This window comes from Urtica dioica, chromosome 5 (assembly GCF_054948205.1).
Source record: "Urtica dioica subsp. dioica isolate 48M chromosome 5, U.dioica_male_clone48M_v1_H2, whole genome shotgun sequence".
Taxonomy (NCBI): domain Eukaryota; kingdom Viridiplantae; phylum Streptophyta; class Magnoliopsida; order Rosales; family Urticaceae; genus Urtica; species Urtica dioica.
In genome coordinates, this window is record NC_142760.1 from 735,362 (window position 1) to 761,567 (window position 26,206).

At 32.9% G+C, this 26,206-nt stretch overlaps 3 protein-coding genes across 3 annotated transcripts; 1 reads left to right on the top strand and 2 right to left on the bottom strand.

The window, feature by feature from the left end:
• Positions 1-6,995: 6,995 nt before the first annotated feature.
• On the top strand, positions 6,996-7,466 carry LOC149394657 (protein RADIALIS-like 3). Its single transcript, XM_089615209.1, has 2 exons — positions 6,996-7,265; positions 7,383-7,466. The coding sequence occupies exons 1-2, from the start codon at positions 7,004-7,006 to the stop codon at positions 7,385-7,387; spliced, it is 267 nt and encodes an 88-aa protein (XP_089471335.1). The 5' UTR covers positions 6,996-7,003; the 3' UTR covers positions 7,388-7,466.
• Positions 7,467-10,163: 2,697 nt separating this feature from the next.
• On the bottom strand, positions 10,164-13,074 carry LOC149394658 (oxysterol-binding protein-related protein 4C-like). Its single transcript, XM_089615277.1, has 6 exons — positions 12,937-13,074; positions 12,584-12,832; positions 11,753-11,849; positions 10,919-11,213; positions 10,715-10,820; positions 10,164-10,450 (listed from the first exon to the last, which is right to left on the bottom strand). The coding sequence occupies exons 1-6, from the start codon at positions 13,072-13,074 to the stop codon at positions 10,187-10,189; spliced, it is 1,149 nt and encodes a 382-aa protein (XP_089471403.1). The 3' UTR covers positions 10,164-10,186.
• Positions 13,075-17,281: 4,207 nt separating this feature from the next.
• Positions 17,282-23,341, bottom strand: LOC149394659 (vicianin hydrolase-like). The gene is made up of 13 exons (XM_089616007.1): positions 23,104-23,341; positions 22,426-22,495; positions 22,014-22,072; positions 21,724-21,799; positions 21,162-21,239; positions 19,429-19,516; positions 19,084-19,336; positions 18,902-19,017; positions 18,596-18,813; positions 18,439-18,470; positions 18,214-18,316; positions 18,000-18,102; positions 17,282-17,733 (listed from the first exon to the last, which is right to left on the bottom strand). Exons 1-13 carry the CDS (start codon positions 23,284-23,286, stop codon positions 17,565-17,567), a joined length of 1,548 nt encoding a protein of 515 aa, XP_089472133.1. The 5' UTR covers positions 23,287-23,341; the 3' UTR covers positions 17,282-17,564.
• Positions 23,342-26,206: the final 2,865 nt, after the last annotated feature.

The following is a 26,206-nucleotide window of genomic DNA, read 5'->3' on the forward strand; positions in this document are numbered from 1 at the left end:
CCCCGGTGGTCGACTTTGTAGGAAGCCTTGTTGTTGTTGCGCCCTCCATGCGAAGTTCGGGTGGTTGTTCCTCGCTCCGGTGTTGTAGTTGTTGGAGTTTTGGAATGTGGGCCGGTTGTAATTCCCCACGTAGTTTGCATTTTCCGCATGGCCATCATTCGCGTGCGGGCAATCGTCGGTGAAATGACTCCCTTGACACTAGAAGCACGGCTCCCAAGTCGTTTGCGTGGAGTTCACCGCGGCTTTCATCTCTTTCATCTCCCGCATCTCCTTTCGGAGGTTTGCCATCTCTATCGTCATCTGTTGCATTGTCTCCGGATCAATCGTGGTCATTGCGGCTTGAGCAGTGGCGGGACCGGCCTTCATGATTCTCCTCTCTATCGGGCATTGGTCGTTGGAGCGCGCTAACTCCTCAAGGAGAGCTTGGAACTCCGATGGCGTCTTGGTTAGCACCATGCCTCCCGCGGCGGTGTTAACTAAGGTCTTCGTCGAGTTGAGGAGCCCGTAGTAGAACATTTGAAGTTGGACTGGCAACGTGACCCCGTGGTTAGGACATTTTTGGAGCATCTCCTTGAAGCGTGCCCATGCTTCGTGGAGGGACTCGCCGTCCATTTGTGTGAAGTTGTGAATGGCGTTTCTTAGGCGGGCCGTCTTCTCGAACGGGAAGAACTTGGCGAGGAAGGTGTTGCACAGCCCCTCCCATGTGGTGATGGAATCGGGAGGAAGCGAGTTGAGCCATGCTTTTGCCCGGTCACGGAGAGAGAATGGGAACAGTCGGAGTCGGATAGCGTCCGCGTTGATGTTGTGGATTTGGAATGTCCCGCACAACTCGTTGAAGTTGGAGATGTGCTCGTTCGGATCTTCATTCGGGGCTCCGGAGAATTGATTTTGCTGGATCATGTTGATCGTCCCCGTCTTGATCTCGAAACTTTGGTTCCCTCCGATGGCCGGGTTGACAATGGCCGGGCGGTACCCTTGAGTGGTGGGTAACACATAGTCGAGGAGTGGTCTCTCTTCGTTGGCCATGATCTCTTCTTCAATAACTTCATCGTCTATGTTTTGCTTCTTTTCCTTTCGATTTCTCTTGCACGTTTTCTCGATTTCGGAATCTATCAGAAGGAGACTCGAATCACCGTCTTTTCACATCAACCTTCAAAAGAGAAAGACAACGCAAAAACAGGTGAGACACAACAAATAAAATAATGTTCAAATTGAAATCTAGTTAATCGAATTGCAATTAAAAACTTGGTCCCCGGCAACGGCGCCAAAAACTTGTTGCGATTTTTACGCGCGTAAGTGCACGTGTCGCTCAAGTAATATAGTGCATTAAGTACGAGTGTCGACCCCACGAGGAACAAGCTTAATTAACAAACAAATCAACTAGCACGAATTGAACTAAAGAGGAGATGGAAAGATATCACAAATTATTGACAAGTATTAAAACACTTAAATAACAAAATAATCAAATAAAAGTTGCAAGCAGAAAGTGAGGCTAAGGACCAAGGCTTCACGGGTTTATTCAACGGTTTGGATACGCAAACTTGACGCACAATCAATAATCAACTCACTACACTTTGCTAACCATACTCACAGAATAATATTGCTAAATCTCTCTCGAGCATCTAACAACCTATGTCAAAGCTAGGAAAATCTTCTCTCGATCTCAATCCCTAACAAAAACATGCATTCATATCAAGAGCATTCACACGATTCTATGGCAACCTAACTATCTCTAGCCTAGGCATGCATCATAGTAATTCAAACCAAAACACTAACAACCTAATCTTTCTCAAGCATCAAGTTGAAGTATAAAATCATGAACAAGGTAGCTAATCTCGATCAAGCATTAAAAACGGATTTGAATTAAGCAAAGCAATAGAGAATGGAAATTGAATTTCAATATATTAAATCATATCCATAACCGTATCCTAAACCCGCTACGCCATAGTCCTTAATGGAATTAGTTCATGACGTAGCGAGAAAACAAAAATAAAATAAAAGAAAAAGAAGAAGAAGAAACCATAATTGAAAACTAAATTGAAAATTAAAATACGGGAGTTCAAGAGTAAAAGAGAAGAAGAAAACTGTAATTGGCGGCAATTGATGAAGAACGGCTCTCCTCTTTCTCTCTATCTCTCCCAAACACTAAGAAAAACAATGAAAATGTGCCAAAAAGTCCTAAACAAAAGGTTGAGAAGTGTATTTATAGGCTTAGGTCGAAATTAGGGTGTTTCCTCTAATTTTCGGAGTAGACTGGGTAACAAAACTTGATCCGACGGCCCAGATCGCTCCAGAAAACGCGTTTCCTCTTTTGGATTCGCGCACCTCGCGGCGCGCGGTACAGGGGTCGCGGCGCGAGGTAGTCCTTCTTGGAAGGTCGCGTTCCGCGCTTGACGCTCGGGGATTTTCGACGCTGAAATTCTTCGACCTCGCGGCGCGCGGTCTGGGGGTCGCGCCGCGAGGTAAACAATCCCACACCCTCGCGGAACGCGCCAGCTGCTCGGAGATGACTCGGGATGCTTTTCCAAACCTCGCGGCGCGCGCTAGGAGGGTCGCGGCGCGAGGTCTGGAGTCTTCTTGACTCCTTCTTCGTTCTTGCCTCGTCTTTGATCCCGAATGCCTCGATTTGTACAAATTTTCCCAGAGTATCATAGAAATCCCATTTTTGACCTGAAAACCTTCAAAACACACGAAAAACCTCAAACTACTCAAGAACAAGCTCGGATTTAGTTGGGATAATAGGAGTTTTCTACGTACGACACGCACCTATCAGCGGCCGATGTCTCGGATACTTGGGTCAGGGTCGTCGTTTTGTCCGAATTCGTTGTTGGGTACTTGCACTTGCTCGTGCATTTGACCCCTCGGGTGGGCGTTTTGTGGGCGCCATTCTCTCGCTTGGTTGTGTAGTATCATGATCCTCTCCTCTCGATCTTTTGCGAACTCGCTTGCTAGTAGGAAAAGACTGTTCTCGAGGCGCTCCATGCGACCGTCTCGTTCAACGAAGACAGTTTCGGGGGCGGGATTTCTAACGCCGGTGGTATTTAGGTGTGGCAGAGACGCGGTGGATGCTGCCGGGACGACGCTTGGTGGCGAGGTTTCTTGGTCGTGCCTAGCTTGAGTTCGGGCTCGTGTGTGAAGTGCTACGCTCTCCGCCTGTTGAGGCGTGTTGCTTCTAGAAGCGGCGACGCGGTTGGACATCTTGCAGGAGATTTTTGCCGGAGGAGTCTTCCGGTTATGATGATTCAGCGGAGTAGTCCTCCGGTCTTGAGATTTTCGGTGGAGGATTCTTCCGGTTTTGAAAAGAGAAAGTCTACCAGGGAGGCTTGTGATGGTCCCGTAGAGGAAGGTGGATTTGCCGGTGGAGAACTCGTGGTTGTTTTCGAGTACCCCTCCTTCTAGCGCCAAAATGTTAATCGCGTTTTTGGATTAGCATTCAGAACCGTCCGTGGTCGATCTAGGGTCGGACCCTATGATCGCACGTAGGTTAGGTGTGGTGAAGTTATTCTATTCTTGTCGTCTTTGTCTCACCGGAAAGTGGTTTTCGGCTCCTTGTCACTTCGTCAATAGTCGGCCTTCGTGTTCTTTGTGTTCTTCGTGTTCTTTGTGTTCTTCGCGTTCTTTGCGTTTTTCGTGTTCTTCACGTTCTTCGTGTTCTTCCCGTTCTTTGCGTTCTTCATGTTCTTCGCGTTCTTCGTGTTCTTCGTGTTCTTCGCGTTCTTCGTGTTCTTTGTCTTTTCGTCGGATTCTTCGTTCTCTTCTCTTGGTCTTGATTCCTTCTTCTCTTCTCTCCGCCTTTGTCTTTTTATTTTTCTTGGTCTTTTCCGATCTTTTGAGTGCTTTGAGAGCTTTTGGGAATTTTGGGATATTTGAGAGTTTTGAGAGCTTCTAGAGGTTTGTGAGATTTGAGAGCTTTTGTTCTCTTGAAATTTTTTTGGATCCTCTTTTATGAAAATATGAAAGGGTATTTATAGGATTTTGAATGTGCAAAGTTATGAAAATTTGGTCGGCGGGATTCTCCGGTTTTGTGGATTTTACCGGAGGGATCCTTTGGTTTTGTAGGTTTTACCGGGGGGATCTTCCGGTTTTGTGGGTTCTACTGGAGGGATCCTCCGGTTTTGTGAGCTTTACCGGAGGGATCCTCCGGTTTTGTGGGTTCTACCGGAGGGATCCTCTGGTTTTGTGGGTTCTACCGGAGGGATCCTCCGATTTTGTGAGTTTTACCGGAGGGATCCTTTGGTTTTGTGAGCTTTATTAGAGGGATCCTTCGGTTTTGTGAGTTTTACCAGAGGTTTCCTCCGGTTTTGTGGGTTCTACCGGAGGGATCTTCCGGTTTTGTGAGTTTTACCGGAGGGATCCTCTGGTTTTGATAGTCCTGGCGGAGGGTCCTCCAGTTTTGCGTTGTTTTTGCATTTGGATTGTCGTTTTTCCCATACGAAAAATGACGCCATAACACAAACAAAGACAATAATTAAGATGTGAACCCCACCAATTTAAACCGATACTCGCACATGCATTATAAATAAGTAGGAATGACTTTGAAGAGACTCCCATTCTATCTCATTGTTGTTCATATGGTTAGATAATCACATGAATTGTTTTCTAATCAATGTGTTTAATGCGTCACTTGAAACATAACTCAGAGTCATTACTTCATGTTAACAACATCAATTGGACTCATATTCGTGCCATCACCATGTTTCTTTCTCATTTATCTTCAAAATTTGAGAAAATTAATGTTTTTGGGATGATCGACACAAATGGTAGCAAAGTACTCACACAAAATCCTAAGATTTTTTAACTAAAATTTCGTAGGAGACTATGAATGTCTCTTTGCAGTAAACCCGTAATATTTAAAGAGGGGCAAGTGACTATCGCGCTCATTGTGCACATAAAATCTAAAAACCAACAAAAAATAACAAGAACAGAAATCGAATATTATTTGAATTCTTGATGATATGGATCATAAAAAAAAACAATTAATGATGTAAATACAATCAAATACATCCACCCGCGCATGATTGTTAAATCAACGAGCAATCACAAAACGTTTAGTATTATGTTAAAGTTTTATGCACATACTTTCTAAGATTAAAAATAATGAGTTTAGTATATATCAATTTACGGTATTTTTGTTCATAATTTATCAAGTTGATCATAAACCCACAAATTAGAATAAAAATATGACTTTATTTTATGACGTTTTTATCTTTTTTGTTCTTTCTTTCACGATACTATAAATAAAAATGGATCCTTCTTGAATAATATGAAGTGAATTTGCGAAATCGATTTTACTTTGATGGAATATATGATTGCACGAACCAAGTAAAAAGTATCAATATTAAATATGTAAATACGAAAAAACATATTCACATGTCGTCGTTAAATCAATGAGAAGTCACAAAACTAAGTAGTATGTCACAAAAATTTTCTTAAAATACAGTGATGAATGGGAAATGGTTGGCTTTTTTTTGTTATAAATAATTGTTCATGAAAGGAAAAAAAAAATTAGCGGAGTGTGAGTTCATCGAAGTGGTTATATTTTTCATGGAGTGTGAAAGATACACACAATTTCCAATTCTAAAATTAATAAGTAGATAATGTAAATTTAAGGTATTTTTGTATATAATATATCAAATTTATAAGAAATCCACAAATTAGAATAAAAACTATGACTTTATTTGATGAATTTTAAATATTGTCTTCTTTCATAATTAGAAAATGATAACGGATCCTTCTCGAATAATATGTGTCATGCATTTTTTAAAAGAATAGAAAAAAAAAATTCCAATTAACAAAATATTCCATATTTAAAAAAGGAAAAGAAAAAAGACCCACCCCTTTTTATATTGATGTAATTTATGATGCTACGAACCATTTAATGATGTAAATACAGTAAAATACAGTCACCAGCCGTCATTGTTAAATCAACGAGCAGTCACAAAACTGAATGTAAAATGTGGATAGACGTCATAAAACAATTCCTAAATTACAATGATGAGTTATAAAACGATTTGGTTTATTTTTGTTAAAAAATTTGAGAAAATAAATAGAGGAGTGTGAGTTTATTGAAGTGGATAGTATTTCGTCCACAATTTCCAATTTCGACAATAATAAGTTCAGAATATTAACGTAAGCTACTTCATATTTTTTTGCACATTTTATCAGAAACCCACGAGTTAAAAAAAGAAAATATGACTTTATCTATTTCATTATCAGAAATATATTTTGATGGAATTGATGATGTGCAAATTATTTTTAAAAACTCAATTAAAGATGAAAAATATGATAGAATATATCTACCTATTATTTTTACATCAACAAGGTGTCACAAATTTTTAAGTATTATGTATAAATTGGATATAAAATGGGGTTAAACTTGAAAAGAAAAACCTTAGACTACAATGATGAATGAGAAAAGCCATTTTGTTAATTTTCTTCTTCGAAATAAATGCTCGTGAGAGGAGAAAAATATAGAGGAGCGCGAGTTTATTGAAATAGGTAGTATTTTGTCATGAAGTCTGAAAGATACACATACTTTTCCAATTTTGAAAATAGTACGTTTAGATTCTGTTTTTTTTTTTTGTTTGCATAACTTATCAAATTTATACGAAACCCGCAAAATTCGAATAGAAAATATGACTTTGTTTTATGACGGTTTTATCTCTTTTTGGTCTTTCATAATAAGAGATATCATAATGGATCCTTCTCGAACAACGTTGACTGAATTTGCGCCATTCGCTTTTTAAAGAATAAAAACAAAAACATAATTACCATTAATTAACAACATACTAATCTATATTTAAAAACGGAAAGAAAAAAAAAATAGACCCACCCTTTTTTTTCTTATGGAACTCACACTAGCTTTCACCCCCTTTTCAAATTCCCTCCCATCTCTCACTTACCCCTATAAATAGAGCACAAACACCACTCTATATTCCCACGCACCTTAACAAACCATCACTCATAATCTTCTTTCTTCTTGTTGCTATTTCCTACAAGACCAATGGGGTCCTCGAGCTCGTGGACCCCAAAGCAAAATAAGTTATTCGAGAATGCTCTGGCGATATATAGCGAGGATACGCCTGACAAGTGGCACAATGTGGCACGTGCCGTGGGAGGGAACAAGACAGTCGAGGATGTGAAGAGGCATTACGAGAAACTCGTCCATGATGTCAATAAGATCGAGTCCGGAAAAATTCCTTTGCCCAACTACCGCAACATTGGCTCCTCGTCCACCAACAAGTCTTCGTACAACAAGAAAAAAGGTTTTTTGTTCTTCTTTCTTTCTAATTTCCATGTCCTAAACCATATGTTGTATATTTAAGTGTGTAAGCAATAATATTTTCTTGTATGGAATTTCTTTTGTATGTGTGTTCGTGCAGGTTGAGGAATCTGAAGATGTAAGAACGTCCAAGGGGCCGGATGATACATGGGAATAATAAGAGCGAGAAACGTTTCAAATCCGCATGCAATTTTTGAATTAAATTTTGAGTATCTAGATAATAGTATATGGTCAAAATGTGACTAATATGCTAGTTAATTTATTTCTTTTTTGTTATTCTCTAGCTAGCTAGTAGTGTTGGCTCTTTGCTTTGCTCAGAACCAATGTTTTATGTATCATCCTTTCGGGTTGGTACGTGTTTAAGATCTTCTGAAGAAAATAATAGAGAAAGATTTTCAACATCGTTTTTGTTTTATTTAACGCATGCAAGTTTATACATTTGATCATTATTTTCAAGATTTTTATTTTATGTATATATATATACATATATCTCAATATGATTAACGGTTTCTTTTATCGATATAAAACATGTGAATATATTGTACAGAGAACTTAACGTGCTGAAATTATTGTTAATATAAAAAAAAAATCGTTGAAGAATTTTTTGTTAACTTCTTAACCGTGTGCTGAATTCGGACCCGTACGTCCAATGTGGAAAATACATCAGATTACGTTGTGTACTTTTGTTAATGAAATTTTTGGAAAGAAAGTTATGATAGAATAAAGATAAAAAAATTAAGGTTTGAGATAAGAGCCAAAAAAAAAATCCCTTTCATTCAATGGGTAATTAAGTAAGTAGTCCAATAGTTCACCGTCTTTTTAAAAAATAACCAAAATTCATTTTATTAATAAAATAATCTATCAGACCGAAGTAAATTAATTAACTATTTAAGGTAATTTTATTTACTTCGGAAAATAGTTTTTCAGACCATAGTAAATTAATTAACCTGATTATGTTAATTTAATTAAATTCGACCTAATTGACTATTTTTCTAATATAATGAAACTTTATCTAGATCTTTAAAAATAAGCCGAGAATTGACTAGTTGTTACAAATACTTGTTAATTCAAACTAGAAAATAAAGTATACAAACTATTAATTCCTTTATTTATAAGTTCATGTCTCTAGCTAGAAAACCAATAAAATAGTTTCTTAGCAAAGAGTTCACGTCGCTCTCTCCGTTTATTCCATCTATCCACAATTTATATTTTGTTAACTCAAAACTACATATGCATAAATAAGTTAAAAATAATAATAGGAAATATTTTTTTTCTTTGTAACTTTTGTTTTGGCGTGATTTGAAGTTTGAACCTATCCTTTCATTTCGAAGAGCAGGCATTACTTACCACTGAGTTAACGCCTCTTGTCAGAAATAATCAAACAAGTGTTAAAATAAGTAGTTATTTATAGAAAGGTCGAATGCGTATTAATTATGCATTAATTATTTTAATTCGTAATTGGTGATTTTTTTAGAGTAGACAGATGAAATAAACTGACAAATTGTGATATACTTACTTATGAGATACAATGAATACATAGATAATCAATTCATCCATTGTAAATTGTCACTATAGTATTTAATTTCCATACAATGATATTGCCTATGTATAATTATATCCTTCTATCTCAATATTATCTATTTTGCGTCTACACTCTAGAAGGAAGTTCAGTTTCAAGGTGTGAAAGTGCACGAATTTCAATAAATATGCGCCAAATGATAAAAATTTAAAAATTATGTACATTTTTACATAAGTATCTATATTTCTCATCAATAGCTGGATTCGAGTCAACGCAGTAATGAACTTATTTCTAAATAAAAAATTAAATGAATTTTGTAAAAGTAAAGAATGACTCTAAAAAGACTCGGTGTTGTCCATTAATTTATTTCGGAAAATAGCCTATAAGCTGCGACGGGATGCGATTACTTATCGCGGGTTGATGAGATATAAGGGTATTTATATAAAAAAAAAAAAAATCAACATATTTTTCATATTTTCAACATATAATGCATATTTGTTGAATTTTGTGTAGTTTTCGTAGATGGAAACTAAACTTACCCCTCTCGAATCATTTATGTGATTTAAATAGTGTTTTAAAAACTTCTTGGGTACGTTTTATTTAGAGTAATCTTTGGGCTTTGAATATAACCATGTTCTCTTTAAACTTCTAATTTTTAAACTTGCATCCCAATACATTTGAAATTTAACAATTTTTCACCCTTTTATAGTTTTAATTTTTATAATGCCTTCCATGTACTTCAAACTATTTCTAATTTCAACTCTTTCTTCATATAAATTAATCATAATTCCTATATATTTTGAAGGATAATAAAATTTCAAGGATAAAATTTAGAAAAAAAAACATCAAAATAATTGAAAGTGTGAAGACTAAATTATAAAAATCAAGCGTCAAGAAAATAAATTAGAAAAATTCAAATATAAGTTGAAAACTATAATTACCACAATATTTCTTATTACTTATAGTAACTTTTGTTCGCATTTTTGTTTTAGAAATTAAAAAAATATATATCCATCTGGATTTTTTATTATTTGACTATGGTTTACGGTTCATGTTATATTTTTTCTTTATTTACTGATTTTTTTCAGTTAATAATAAAACAAAGTCAATTTATGAATTAATGGTGTTTTTCATGAAATTTAATTCCGGGTAACTAATGGACTATTTCATACAATTTCTTCTTATGTGAAACTAAGTGGGATTTTGATAAAGTTGAACCATCTTTTAAGCAGACTCTGATTTTACTACCACAAGCATACTCAAATTAAATGTTAAAAGAAAACTTATCCCAAAACAATATGAAGGAAAAAAAAAATCCCTTGACACGAAGTCCATATAAAAATCTATATATAATTTGCCATTTAAAAGTCTTGATCAAATTAAAATCATTCTAATGAGATTGGCACAACAATGGGAGCTGGAGGGACAATGTTTTGTAAGGGTTTGACATCCCATCCGTTTTCTTTGCTATAAGATGTCGCGAAATGCCTTGGAACCCAAGTTTCGCCTCTTGATTTTCTCTCGCTCGCTATTTCTCTTTGCCTTTTCTCGACCAACCTCTTTGTTTCTTCGGCTTTTTTCCAGTCTTTTTCGAAAATTCCTTTGGACAAGTCCCTCCACACAACAAGCGACTCGCTAGACCAAACCTCCTGTAATTTTTATTATCGATTATAAATTAAATAAACTAAAAAAAATTGATACTAAGCTGATTTCGGTTTAATTAGATACTTTAACGGATTTTTTTTTCTTTTCAATTTATGATCTCTGAACTTTATGTACATATATTGTCGTATATTGACTTTCAATTTTTTTCCGCGAATAGTCCCTAAACTTCGAAAATTTTGTCTATATGTGACCCTGGATTCTAATTTCAATGAATTTCACATAGAGGAACATGAAATAATGAATTTTACCTTTGAACCCTTGACAATGGGAGTCTGAAGTCCTGAAATTACTTCTTTTGCATTGTATATAACCCTAGTTTCACCCTTATTATTAAGGTCTTTCAACGTCACAACTCTACATAAAGAAATTAGTAATGAAATCCAAATAAAGAGTGCTCATGAATATAACTATAAAATAATTTAGTTATTTTATATGTAAGATAGTAAACTAACTCGTCCCAATGACCATTGATCTCGAAAAGAGGCTTCGAGGGAGAATCTGAGACGAAGATCTTTCCCTTGACCGATCTCGAACTTCCTCCGATACCTAAAAACGATCTTCGTCCATAAGATAATTCCGCTTCAAGACCCGTCTCATGGCATTTAATATTTTCAGTCCCTCCGTATTCAATTTTGGGCACTGGAAAAAACTTCATCAGGGTCTTTGGATTGTTCATTTCATAAGTTTCCCCGTAGTTTAACAGCTTCAACTCCTTTTTCCCAAAAATTTGAAGCACTATTGAAGTACCTAAGATATCAATAAAATTATGGGATAAGACTTAGCTTAGCTTTTCATGCCCTACTGAATATATAGTTTTGTAATTCATCTAGATTTTCAAGCATTGTCCATAACAGTACTGTTGAAAAATGGCGTAAGTTTATTGAAAATAACAACTTTTGTTTAAATAAATACTGAAATTTGTAACGTTATAATTTTCTATCATATTTAAAACATGTGATTTTTAGAAACTTGGATAATTAAATCTACAAAAAAATGAAGTTTATTTTTTAAATCATGTTTAGTGTGGTTTGTGGACATGGGATGGACAGAACTGGATTTAGGTATATTACCACTTAACTAATTATTTTAATCTAATATAAATAAAGTCACGAAAATCGCACACTTGAGAGTCTCCCGAAATATTATTAAGGAAAAATAACCAAGAGTGTCAATTTTTTGCAAAAATACTAACAAATAAGAAATATGTGAGTTAATACGTCGAATCTCTAAGGTTCATTTTTGTCATTTATACAATTCATTAATAAAAAAAATCGGAGCATATGTACCATAATATTTTGGAATTGGATGTTGACACATTAGAAACTCAATATTTTCTTTTTCGTCAGTTGCATGAAGAGCTATAACCGGAGGATGATGCGAAACCTGCCAAAACATATTTACAAGGCTCTGAAAACATATATAAAAATAAATAAATTTAAATTTAAAAAAATCATTTGCAATTTTATATTATGAACGCAACATTTTGTTTCATCTCAAGACTAATTAAAGAGATGAGTTACATTTTGTAAAGGAAGTGTTGAGAAAATTAGGCAACATGTTAAAATCTCATGACAAATAAACTCTTACGTCTTTTAAATCCCGAATATGGGATTTGAAACGGAGCCCATTGATGTCACTGATGGTTTTTTTTTTTTGTTTATCAAACGTTCGAATGAACTTTTTGAGCTTTGTTGGACACCAATACCATATTAAATACTGAAAAATATAAGAGATTAGGTCACCTTTTTTTTCATTAGAATCCCGTAAAATACTCGTCAACTGATACTACTTGAAACGTTAACATTGCTATTTAGTCAACATTTCGAATATGTTTCAAATATTGCAATTGAATCTGACATCATAAAGTTAATTTCTATTGAAATATGTAATATTTTGGATATTTGTATACCATAAGTTCATTTTTGTTAATAGTTACTTTTCAAAATTTACAAAACGTTAGTTATTTATCAAAAATGTAATATTATTTTTACATGGCTAGCTAGTTAGCTACAAAACCCTTAAATAGTACGAGATTTCATTTATAATTTATATATAGCCGTTTAAACGGAGACCGTGTACCTTAAATTTTTTATACATATAAAAAATAGTAATGATACCTTTTCGAGAAGAACATTGAGAGATCCATGAGAGACGTGATGAGTCTCGCCAAGAATCGGAATGTAAGGACTACCGTGAGTGAAAAGCCACGGCCGTCTATTGGAAATAGCCCATCCAATTACGCCGATCAGTCTCTCCATCGGACTTTCTCCAATATTGCATTTTCTCAGCATATTATCTTTGAATGCATAAATTTGCTCTCCATAAAACTGCAACGTTGACTTTGGCATATTCAACTGAGGAGGCAGCTGAAAATTATGATAAACAAACAGGGAAAAAAGGGGTTATAATTCATTTAAATTACAACCAAAAATAAAAGAGCTAGCAGAACAAAACTATATATGTGTTAAACCTGTAGTGCCATGAGATCCGATCCTGGGCGTATATCTTTGAGTATAGCTAGAACTGCTTTGAAAAACACAGAACCATTTATATCACCATGTGAATTATTATCCTCGTGATCTAACGATATTGGCTTTGATATAAACATTTTTTTTTTCTCTTCACTCGCTTATTACAATCGAAAATTTGAGCCACCCAAAAAAAAAAACGTAATATGAATTAAACTAATTTACCCAAAGAGAGATTGGATTTTTTTTTTTTTTTGGTGGGGGAAGATAGAAATAGACTGAATCGCTATCTTTAGAAGTCGGTAATTAGCTGCATAAATGAAAATAAAAGGGTATATATATGTATCTGATCCGGACTTAACAGCTTAATTAATATAGAGCCATTGTCACGTTCTAGCATGTTCTACCTTGGCATTGTTGGCAATTAATTATTTTTAAATGGCTATTTAATTTTTTTTAATATGCTAATTAATTAATTGTTATTTAAATATCTAATTAATTAATTGACCCTTTAATAAATTAGACCATTCAAAAATAATAATATTATAAATTAGCGAAAGTTTCATGTTTATTACCAAAATAGCTAAAAGAGCCATATTTATATTCAACTAAAGAATGTCATATTTTACTCTCTTTTCTTCGTTTGCTGAAGAGTTGGAACGAGAATATTCTGCCTAAGATATGCAGACTCGAATACCTTGGACGTGTGATCTCTTAAAATAAGTCAAAGCATGTTTTTTCACTCAATGTGTTTGAATATGTGAAAGCAAGGTAATAATGGGAGCTTATGCTTGTCGTTCGTGCTCTAAAAAATAATTAAGTTTAATTAGCCATTTATTCAATCAAATGTCTAATTAATTTTATTGAAAAGAAATAACAATATTAGGGGTTTTGAGAATTCTAAAAATAATAAGAGCGAATCAAATGATATAAGTACGGTTAAAGGTCATTCACATATCATGCGACAATAATTCAAATATCTCTGCTTTGACAATGTTTTTAAATATATTCTGACAACAACGCCCACTAAAAATGAATACATGCGGTCGATAATCTCTATAATACTATGATACTACGGTACGTCTTTGCGGCGAGAACTAGCCAAATTCACTAAACACCTTAGAGAATTTTGATATTCTAGATATAATTTAACAAATATTATATAATCTCAAATCAAGATGCTCATAACAAAATGAATTCAACAAGCTTGATTCAATTAATTTATTTTTGTTTTCGTCACGAGATTCGCAATTTTAGATGTGCACAAATTACTAAAATTCAAAATAATTACCGATTAAGAATCTAACAAAGCACCGACGACAAATGTGACTACTTAGGTGATCAAAGAAAAAGAATGGTAAGTGAATAATTTTTGAAAGGCGGGCTTGGTCGGTGCACCTAAGTTCCCTCGATAGGCCAATTTTTGAAACTCTTAGGGGAGTGCTCTCCCAATCTCTTGGGCATGTTTCCCCTTTTATTTGAGTTGCCTCGGGAAGGGTCCTTAACCGAAGCAGCCCAAAGTACCTTGACTCAAAGATGGCTGGCATCGGAAAATTTTAATAAGACTCTGCCCATTTATCGAACCAAAAATCAAACTTTATTAAAGACTCGGATAAAGTTGGACACATGAAGGACCATTGCTCGAATACATGTCCTCCGAGAGATGTGGAGCTCTACATTACATCGATTGTACTATATATAACTCATGTGACCCTTAAAATGCATCCGATTTAATATATACGTACAATCTCTCCTATTTCTTTCTTCAACCGTGAAAATGTTCGTGACAGCTTGATGGGAGGAATCTCACACCAACAAGAATCCTATGTTGCTGTTTTTTTTTTCTTTTCAAATAACCTCCCATCATGTGTAAGTTCGGGCCAACCTTGATGGCCATAAATCTTTTCCGTTGAAGAACCATAAATATTCAAAATCGATGAATCTAACAACATTTACGGTCAATTGATATTTGTATCCGTTTTTTTGTACTTTATCACAAAAACAACATATTTCAAGTTTTTACTACAAAAATAGCTTTCTTTAAGTTCTAGATAGTCATTTTCTTGATTTTTCTTGATGTTTAGCCTTTTTCGATTAATTATTTACTTTTTTGGTCTTTATTTACCTTAATTTAATTTTTTACGATTTCGTTAATAAAGAAAATAATTATTTACTGCTTGAAAAAAGCTATTTTTGAAATAGTTATAAAATAACCGTTGTTTTGAAAATATTACACTTAAAATGGTTATTTTTGCCATTTCCCGGAAAAGAAAAGAAAAGTCATAAAACTGGGATTATTCCAAAAATTTAGAAAGTTTTGTTTTTAACCAAAATTCAAGAAATGTTCTTTACTTCCAAAAGTATGATCATTTATTGACACTTGTTAATAAATAACTCTGTTTATTGACAATAAATTGATATTTATTGACAAAGTCATAATTTTGGAATAAAAAGTATTTATTAGATTTTGGTCAAAAACTTTCTAAATGATCGTAGTTTTATAATAATCCCTAAAACTACAGGTACTTGCCCTTGTAAGCCTATTGCTAACATATAAAAACAAGCCCACCAAAGCCTATGTAGCAGGCTAAAGGCACAGTTGTCTATAAAATCCTTTATGTTATAAAAACCAAAGAAATAACTCAAATTAAGAACAATTGTAATACTAATAATTAGAGGCAAAAATTAGACAGAGAGATGGAGAATTGTGAAGAGTGAAAGTGAGAAAAACATAATTATATTATACAATCTGGTTTATTACAGTCTTGAAAAAAAAACATATTACACATATTATACATATTAAATTAGGCAGGTAAAACATCGGATCAATTTACTTCATTCCCAAGCATGGAAAAAAAAAAGAGCGAAGCTATTCGGCCCGATTCACGATTCACGAACGATCCACTCACGTGGTGACACGTGGCAGCGTGTTGCCACGTGTCACCACGTGAGTGGATCGTTCGGAATCGTGAATCGGGCCGAAAATCTTTTCCCAAAAAAAAAACATACACCATTAATCTATATCATTGAAGTTTTCTATGAAAACAGGAGAACCAACAACAGTGTGCGTAAAATCACCAACGAAGTCGGAACCATCAAGATGAGTGAAGTCATCAAAGGGTTCTTGGTCAATAAATTCGACCTCCCTTTCTTTCACATTCAAGAATGCTTTATATAGATTGCACAAATGTCGAGGGACACGACAAATCATAGACCAGTGCTCTTTTGTGCCACATTTATGACAAACATCTTCACTACTCTTTGAATAACTTGGGAAGCATTATCTCTTTTTGGTGAAAATACCTATCCCTCAGCTCCTTCCAAAGTAAACTTGGATCTCTGGTGGTGAGGTACTCACTTTTAAGTCCCCCGTCAAAATGTCGATGAAGGAAAATTAAAGATTTTGCATTGTCTATATTTGACGAGGTATTTTCCTCAGGAAGTGTTTCCAGTAGACCCAAAGATTTTAGATGCATCTTTACATCCACTTTACAGAGCATGTAGTTTTGACATGTCATGTCTAGAGGACTGAAATCGAGCTTGACGATATTTTCCATGATGATAGCTATCATGACATAATAAAAATTTAGATTAATGATTAAGGACATATAAGTCTACAAAAATTTTAAGGAATAAAAAATAATACATGAATCCAAACATTACTATAACGAAATAAAATTCATTCGGTGAAATTTCTCTGCTAAAAACATAAATATTAAACATAACAATAAGTATGTCAATAAAGACTAGTATTAAACGAGACATTTTGAGTGTTAAAAAAAAAATAGTAGTTAGAGAGGAGAAAAATATATGAGGTAGAATAAAATTTGAGATTTTTTGCATGGTTTAAATGAATTGAATAGATATACATTTATAAGGTAAAATATAGTCATTTTATAGCCGTTATATTACCGTTGTGTATTTATTAATTTTGTGGTAAAATTAATTATAGTTAAGTATAACAATGTGCAATAAACAAGATGTAAATTAAAATGACATAGCTAATCAAAGTAAAATATTAAATAAAACAGTTAAAATAAATCTGCAATTAATAAGATTTTTTTATAAAGTGGCAGAACCATGTGTGTATAAAAAATTAACATTGATTACAAATTAAATGTGGCTCACATCAATTTATCATAAGGTGACAGAGCTTTCATGTACATAATATTATAATAGTATTATGATGTTATACATTAAGACCAAACATATGCACGTGATGCCCAAGTTCGTAAGCCTACGAAGCATTAATATTCTTTTTTACGTGAAATTATTTAATAATTTTCTTCGAAATTAATTAATTAAACATTTGCATTGGTGTTACTAATCGCGCTCAAACAAAATGGATTTCTCAAACTAATTATTAAAAATTAAATAGAAGAAAAAGTACCACAACTCATGACTACATCACACAACCCACTCGCCGCCATATATTACGGCTGTGATAAACAGAAATGCCAATTCTAAAGCATACTTTTTGAACTTTTTAGATCACTCTGGCAAGATTATTGAGTCCTAGAGAAAAGAAAATACGACACAAAAAGCACAAGCATGGATAAAAGAAACGACATGGCAAAGCCTTATTTGAAACGACAATGTGATGAAACGACACGAGCTTAATTGCGGCGATTTAGTGGAGAAGGAACTTCTTGAACCAATAGGCGGAGTATTTGAGATGCCTCGCCAAATTGTTGGTGTAATCGATGTAAGTGATTCCGAATCGGACCGTGAAACCGGCGTCCCATTCAAAGTCATCCCAAAATGTCCACACGTAATACGCCTTAACTTTGACGCCGTTTCTACAATTGGAGCAAAATAAAAAATTAGAGTCAGGGGGGACAAATTTGAAAATTAATAAAAATTTGTCGTAAAAATTATAACTTTCAAAATTTCAAGAGAACATATAACAAAGTAGCCCTTTCAAACTAATGGATTCCTAAAAATGTCTATGTTCATAAGGTATCTACAGTGATACAATATTTATTGACATCTATTAATTACTTGTACATTTTTTTTTTCTCACTTATTTAAGAAATTTTTTTAGCAAAGTAAATTTTTTACTTACTTGATAGCTTGGAGAAGGTATCTGAGATGGCTGTCATGATAACGTATCCTCAAGCTGTCCTTAATTGCTGCTTCCATTGATATAGAACTGTTATCGGCCAATCCTGATACACAAATTAATTTGGTGGGAATTAAAAACCGTAAATTAATTAATCTATAAAAAAAAAAATTACAAGGAATAATTAAAATATTATCATGAGAAATTCAAGATTCACCATTTTCGGTGATGTAGATAACTGGGTCATTGTAATTCTCCTTTATGTGCGTCAAAAGAAGCAAAAGTCCCCTGGGATATATGTAAAGCCAGTTCAACGCTGTCTGTACATTTTTTTTTTTCAAATGCATATGAATGATGGTTAATTATAAGATAACATTCAAATTTATTTGTTAAAATTAAAAATAAAAAAAGTTCAATAATGAGAGAAAGAAATGAGATCAACCGGAGTGCCGATGGGGACTCCGTTTCTGACAGCTGCAAGAAAAAATGCGACATAAAATATATCAAACAATTTTTTTTATTATTTATAAATTACAAGAAAACACGAGGAGAAAAAAAAATGTTATCGAACAATAATTAAGGCTTTAGTAAATTATTACCGGAGAGATCAACGTGTCGATCAACATCCAAACTCTTGTTAGGAGTGCTTGTCAGCATAGAGACATCGGCGTAGTTTGCGGTGTAGTAATTCAAACCAAGAAAGTCCATCGAACCCTTCATTAGTTTTGTTTGTTCCGGTGTGAATTTTGGCAATCGATCCCCTATGGCCAAGCGCATGGTTCTCGGGTAGTGACCGAATGTGATTGGATGGGCATACCTAAGTACGAACACGCGGCAATTAGTATATCATTAGTATCATTATTCAATAATCGTTAAAAAAAAATATTGAGAAATATATATCTCACCATCCAAAGAAGAAATCAAGGGCTTTAGCCGCGGCTTTGGTACTAGCCGACGTGTTAGCTTTCGGTATGAACCAATGGGTTACGATGGTAATTCCGATGATTCCATGTTGATATGGCTGCGTATTAAAATAAAATTAGTAATTCAATTTTTTTTAAAAAAATTCATTCATATGTAAATTTACCTTGTATTTCTCTCTATACACTTTGACGGCGGTGGCGTGAGCAAGAAGAAAATGGTGGGCACTTATGTAGGGTTCGGTGGCGGAATTACCCTCCGTGCAATTTCCGACGTAGTTTGAGCATCGTCCGGGTGCAAAAGTCCCGTAATTATACCCGTTCATCGAAAATCCGTTGGGCTCGTTCAAAGTGACCCAGTGCTTTACCCGGTCACCAAATGTTTTGAAGCAAAATTCGGCATAATCCGCGAAGTCATTTCTGTGTTTTAATTAATTTTGTTTCAATTTTATAACTTTGTTTAAATATTACTCTTTAAGAAGAATTAGGTAGAAATTATTATTGTAGCTTACACTATGTTAGGGCTTAACCAACTCTTGTACTCCACTTCAAGGGCTTGTGGTGTATCATAATGGAACAAAGTCACAAAGGGTTTGATACCTATAAAAAAAACACATGAATATACATCATTTGTACGAATTGAAATGGCTTTTATTTTCTATTTTTATCTTGTCAATAGCAAATTCATATAGATTATTTTGAAAGACAAGCATGTATTTTACATAGATAATTTTCTAACTTTAATAAACAAGCATGTATTTTACATAGATAATTTTCTATGTCTAAGTAAAGTGATCTCTTTTTTTCATGATTTCTAAAAAGAATTAAAAATAAAGAAGCTGTACTGTGGGCCATTCATGTTTCAGAAAGAGGATCGTACTTCCATATTACTTAAAAAAAATATCATAGCATGTTTTAAGCTTCTACAAAGTATAGTGGAAATTGTATTAATTTTAAATTAACATCAATAGTCACAAATTTTTAAATGACTAGAATTGTGTATCACTGTTTACTATTGTGCAATGTTTGATAGTTTAGAAAGAGATAGATACTAAATCTATGTATCAATTAAACCTGGCCATACGAGATCCCGCGGGACCTCATTTCCCGTATTATTAGTACCATGTGGGAAATGGGAAAAACTCATATTATAAAATATGGTACCGGGACTTTTGTCTCGGAACCATCCGGGAAATGGGACGGAACCGGGATCCCCGTTTAGCACTGTTTAGTACCGTATTTTTTTAAGTTGTATTTTTTTACTTGCAATGTAAGTTAATATAAGTCATGTTTACGGTATCAAATGAAAAAAAAAACATTCAGACAGTGTAACTAAAATAAAGAGAATGGCTGTATATAATTTTTTTTTTTTTACTTTTATTTTTTTAAGTTTTATTTTTTTTTACATTCCCAAACTGTTGCAACAACTATTTTTTTTTTTATTTTGGAAATATGATGCACTTACCATATAAAATGAATCAGCAGTATGAATGCTGTAATGTATCAAATGTATATAGTCCATGTTAATAGCTTATTTATGATGAGTGATGATTATAAACTTGTAGTAACAAAGGTAACGGTTCTTTGTTTTTATTTGTTTTTAATTGTTTCAAATGATAGTGTATTAGCCGTTGCAACACTCATCCAAGATTAAAAAAAAAAAAAAAAAAAAAGAGAAATATGGGAATCCCGGAACCGCGAAATGTGGTACCAGGAATTCCCGGTACCGTGGAAAATGGTTCCGAAATTTCCCGGTACCATTTTTTACGGTTCCGGGAGTCCCATTTCCCGCAAAATATGGGACGGGACCAGGGGATCTCATTTCCCGGATTCCATATGGCCAGCTTTAGTATCAATATCTAGCCAAGTTAATTTTTACATTAATTAATTATATATATATATATATATATATATATGTGTGTGTGTGTGTGTGTGTGTGTGTGTGTGTGTGTGTTTCTCTCAAGTTTTTTTTTTTTTTTTTTTTTTAAATCCATAAGTAACTTATGATCTACGTCACAATTTTTTAACAAATTTGGTACCTTCTCGAAAAGAGGATTATTTTGGATCACTATATTAATACTATTACGCTGCATTAGTTAACAATAGCTAATGAAAACCCTATTATTATTTTTTTTACCCGTTTTTATTAATCCATAGTTACTAATAAATAGGTTAAACTTGCAGTTCAAAACTGATTTAAAATTGAATAATCCATTTTATTTGAAGTCGTGAATGGTAAATTTACGATGGGCGAGTAGAGCGTCGATGAGGTCATTGTAGAATTTGACGCCAAGTTTGTTTACACCTCCACTCAGTTTTCCCTCTGAAACAGACAAACAAATAATAATAAGATTTCATCTCAATATCAATTTGCAATTATATATATATATATATATATATATATATATATGTTCATTTTTATATCAATGCAATCATTCAGTTTTCTGTTCAAAAATAAATGTAAACACATGCTAAAATAAATAATTGTACGTTGATAAAGATCCCTGACAAAGCTATCTGATCTTTTGTATATACAATCAAAGTTGCAATAATATATTACAAAATCAGTCGTTGAATATTCCTCCATATTGTTAGCTTTATTTCTTATAATAACTACTATATGATATATTTTATTTTCTAACAACTAATAAAGTTGTAATAAATCACATATATATATATATATATATATATGTATACATCATATAGAAACAGATCAAAGACTTTTGCAATATATATATATATATATATATATATATATATATATATATATATATATATATATATATATATATAAGGAGGAAATATACTTGGCAAAACTCGTGCCCAGGAAATTGAGAATCTGAAGGAGTCGAGCCCAATTTTTTGCATTAAATGAATGTCTTCCTGCAATCACACAAACTTGACCATAAAATTTCAATTGTACATATCTATATATACAATATATTTGAAAGGCATTTGTATATGCTTTTTAATAATTGAGTTTTAAATACCCAAAACTGATTTTATAAATAAGCATACTAACATATTTCCAATATTAATATATATATATAGCCTATATGATTTTTGTATTTCAATTTTTATGCCGTGGCAGTATTACCTTGTAGCGATGATAAAAATCGTTAGCAACATCACCGTTGCTATGATCCCAAATTTTTCCTGTAAAATTCCAAAATATTAGTATAATAACAGATACATAGATTTTTTAAAACACAAAAAATATTGAACATAAATTATAAATAGTTATTAAACTAAAAACACCAGGGTATCTTATATCGAGGGTATCGATATCATAGAGATCCTCGATAAAGAGTGTTAATATTAAAAATAATGTTTATTGATTATTATTAGAAAATCTATGAAGTATGTGCAATTATTGGAGCTACAATAATAGTGACAGTTTTTTTTTTCTCGAAATATAATAGTGACAGTGGATCAATGAAAGTGAATTTAAAAGGCATATTAATCATATGATTAAAATAGTAGAGAGAGAGAGAGAGAGAGAGAGAGACCAGATTGCTCTCTTGTGAAAATGTCCCAAATTGTTTTTCCCTTTCCATCTGTAAACGCTGCTCCTTCAGTCTAAAACACAAATAATGATATATAATAATTATATATAAGAACATCATCATTATTTATCACATATATATATAATTAAAGCCTGCTTTATTTTGACTTGCTTTAACCAAGTGGCTTTTAGACACATCCGTATGCTCATTATTTAATATACAAAAAGTCACATTTTTTTTATATATTTAAGTCATAGCTAAAAAATCAAAATTCTAGTTCTAGTCCACGTAGTGTTATTAACTCTCCATGCATGATGTAAAAATTAAATAGTTAATAGTTGGATAAAAAAGTGGCACGTTCCTTATTAGTTCAAAATGTTGGGCACATATATTTTCCATTTTTACGTCACTTAGGATATAGTAAACATGTAATCAACATGCACGTCTAAGGAATGATAAATATATAAATTTTCGTATTTTCATAGTTAAAACTTCTTTGCTAAATCAAAATGGCAATTTTGTAATATTTTTTAGTGATAAGTTATGTAATTATAAAATTTTAAATGACAATTTCGTCACTTTACTATAGACTTAATAGTAAATTGTGTCAACGTGAATTGTGTCGCCCGCGTTCTTCTATATATATATATATATATATATATATATATATATATAATATACCTGATAAGCAGCTGTGCCGGCTCCGAAGAGGAAGCCTTTAGGGAAAGAGGTTCGGTTGAGAGGTCCGGTGTGAGGAATGTGGGAAGGTTTGACTGCCTCGGAGCGACTCACGGAAAAAAAGGCATTTAGGGAAACCAAATAGAGAAGAGTTATTTTCAGAAGAGAAACTTTTGGGAACCCCATTCTCGTCTCTCTTCTCTTTTTCTCTTATTTGGCTGTGTCACTTCTCTTTCACTTTGCTTCCTTTATATAGAATATGAAAACCCTCTTGCCATGCATGGCCTACACATCTCTCTCTCTCTCTCTCTCTCTCTCTCTCTCTCTCTCTCTCTCTCTCTCTCTCTCTCTATCTCTCTCTCTCTCTCTCTCTCTCTCATCAATTATATCCCTTTCACGTCTTGTATTTTTATATACATATTATTTTGCGTTTCGTTCCCACCATGAGACAAAACAACAAATAGAAATCAGCTGCATCTTATTTTCTTACTACCTTTAATCAATCAATATTTCAAAGCACCAATACTTTTATCCGCGTGTATATCGATCTTGATTTCTTGTCTCGAATCAAAATAAATTAGGATCCTCTATTTAAATTAGGATTATAATGTACAATATCGGTATCAAATAAAATTAGTATTGTAGAATTATTTATATCTAGCAATGGTGAATGATATAAATGTGGATAAAAACTGGAGTTCCGAGTGAACTAAAATCATGCGGTCGTTCCTTTTTAAGTTGAAAATAATACTACCATATATATATATATGTGTGTGTGTGTGTTTGTGTGTGTGTGCGCGCGCGCATATGTACATTTAAAAATTACTATTGCAGCGCTATCATTACCAATTCAAATGAGTATGTCAATTATTTTACTTTACACAGAAAAACCGGGAATATATAAAGATATTTGCATGCATGGTATTTGGTAATAAGAAAAATAAACTATATCCATTTATTACTTAACTGATTAAAAAAAAAGCTGAATATTTGTAGTTAAATGTACCTCACGTCAATTTCTTGAATTGTAAAGTTATTTTTAAAATCTCATCGGTATTAGATTATCAAAATAATTTAGTTTTAGCATCGTTTTGGTTTCGAAAAATTTCCTTTTTACATATATGTATGTTCTTATTTTGAGAAAAAAAAAATAGTATGTCTCATGTCATGCTTATATATAATTCTAAGTTTAATTTCAGAAGATCGAATTGTGAAATCGGGGAACTTAAACTATTAAGTCAGAAAAATATTTATATAGTCTTTCGTCATATATATTGTACTATATACAAAAAAAAAAAAAAAAAAAAAAAAAAAAAATTATTCACACTAGGTCTATTAATTGTTACATACAAATCTACAAGCCTGCATTGTGATGAGTACTTACAAAATGATTACTTAATAAGCAACCATAAACCCTAGCCTCTCTAGAACTGCGAAAAGATATTTTAGAATAAATTAATTAAACTTTCCTTTCGAAGATAAGAAATTAATTAAACTTTCCTTTCCAAAGTCCCTGTCTGTAGACCCATAAGTTATATAATCTCTAATCAGGCAATAATGGTACTTCATCATCTTTTGTACAGCATGCTACGCACAAAAAAGAAAGAAATATAGTAATATTTATCTTTTAATGTCATAAAAACAAATTAGATGGGTGGAATGATTATATTATTATTATTAGAAATTAAAATATTAAAAAAAAACAAGTGCACACATGCAATGGAGCCATACCTTAAACTATAGGAGTTTAAATATCAAAAATAAAATTGAAATAAACGAAATCAAAATTAAATTTTTATATGGCCAACAATTAGACCTTAATAGGATATTAAAATATATTTACCAAATGTTTGAGTATATGTTAATATAAAAATCAGGAGTGGCCATGGCCGAATTCAAACTTTTTTATATAAAAAAAATAAATAAATAAGGATTAGTTAACTAAATATTTTACGAGTGCCCAAAAAGTAGTCTTATTTTATGACTATAAAAATAAAAATACAAATAAAAAAAAGATAAATACAAATAATAATTGAGTGGTGTGGGCAAGGCCTTCCCTGGCAGAATATGGTACATGCATAAACTCATATAATACGCCCATGCAAATATCGGGGAGATATTTCGTAAATAATGCGTAACATTGCATGAAATTTGCTTAGTGAGTTGTCAGTGTCAAAATTTACTTTACATGATGAGAAGAGAGATATCCTTATGATATTTAAGAATTTCCGTACCTCTCATGTATCTTTCACTATTTTCTAACAAGATTAGTTTTTTTTTTGTTTTCGTTTTTTTTTTTTTTTGTTATTTTTTTCTACTTTAGCTTACGAGATTGAGATAATGGCATTTTTTTTTAGATTAGTTTGGTGTTGCTAGTTGCTACTTTGGTAATGTTGGCATGTATCAGTTAAAAGTTTTCTCATTAAAATTAATCTATATACACGAAGGCAATATGTCACACGCAATATAACAATAGCGTTTGTGACAAAATATTATGATACGATAAATGAATAATTAAACAAGATGCATAAAACGTCAATGTAAAAGGAATTGTTAATCCACTCCGGTGCAATGTTATCAACATGTGGACTAAAAGAAAACTTGCTAAACAATATTAAGTCAACATTAAATGATAGTTTTATCTGAGTGATTTTATGTTCAATCTTTTTTTATTACTACCCGTGAATTTTCAACTCAGATTCCACCTGAATCTATGATCCCACCACCAAAAATAGACTCTTTTTATAGTGGTCAATATGGTTGGATGTCAAGTTTGGGTTTCTTAAACCATAAATGTGTAGGAGATATCAATTTAATCCAGATCATGCGCATATACTATCTTGAGCAGAATCGAAAACTTCCCAAAAGACCGAACCACAAAGACAATCACGAGATTAGATCACACATAGCAACCAAACTGTCTCAACAAAATGTGGCTTATTATAAAAAAAAAAAAAAAAAAAAAAAAAAAAAAAAAAAAGCCAACAATAATTGTAATTAGAATTAGTAGTAAATCTTTATGTTTAGTCAAGAGCTTAGTATAAATATATCGTTCTCTCCCGGTATTCTATAAACATTTTATTAAAAAGAATATTGCTCCATCTCT

Excerpts from the sequence above, each read along its gene's own strand:
- LOC149394658 (XM_089615277.1), bottom strand. The coding sequence starts at position 13,074 with ATGTTTATATCAAAGCCAATATCGTTAGATCACGAGGATAATAATTCA. Across the intron at positions 12,833-12,936 it reads CGGATCTCATGGCACTACAG|CTGCCTCCTCAGTTGAATAT; the intron begins GTTTAACACATA and ends CATAATTTTCAG. Across the intron at positions 10,451-10,714 it reads CCATTGTCAAGGGTTCAAAG|GAGGTTTGGTCTAGCGAGTC; the intron begins GTAAAATTCATT and ends TAAAAATTACAG.
- LOC149394657 (XM_089615209.1), top strand. The coding sequence starts at position 7,004 with ATGGGGTCCTCGAGCTCGTGGACCCCAAAGCAAAATAAGTTATTCGAG.
- LOC149394659 (XM_089616007.1), bottom strand. The coding sequence starts at position 23,286 with ATGGGGTTCCCAAAAGTTTCTCTTCTGAAAATAACTCTTCTCTATTTG. Across the intron at positions 21,800-22,013 it reads ATTTTTATCATCGCTACAAG|GAAGACATTCATTTAATGCA; the intron begins GTAATACTGCCA and ends GTGTGATTGCAG. Across the intron at positions 19,337-19,428 it reads TGGTTAAGCCCTAACATAGT|AAATGACTTCGCGGATTATG; the intron begins GTAAGCTACAAT and ends ATTAAAACACAG.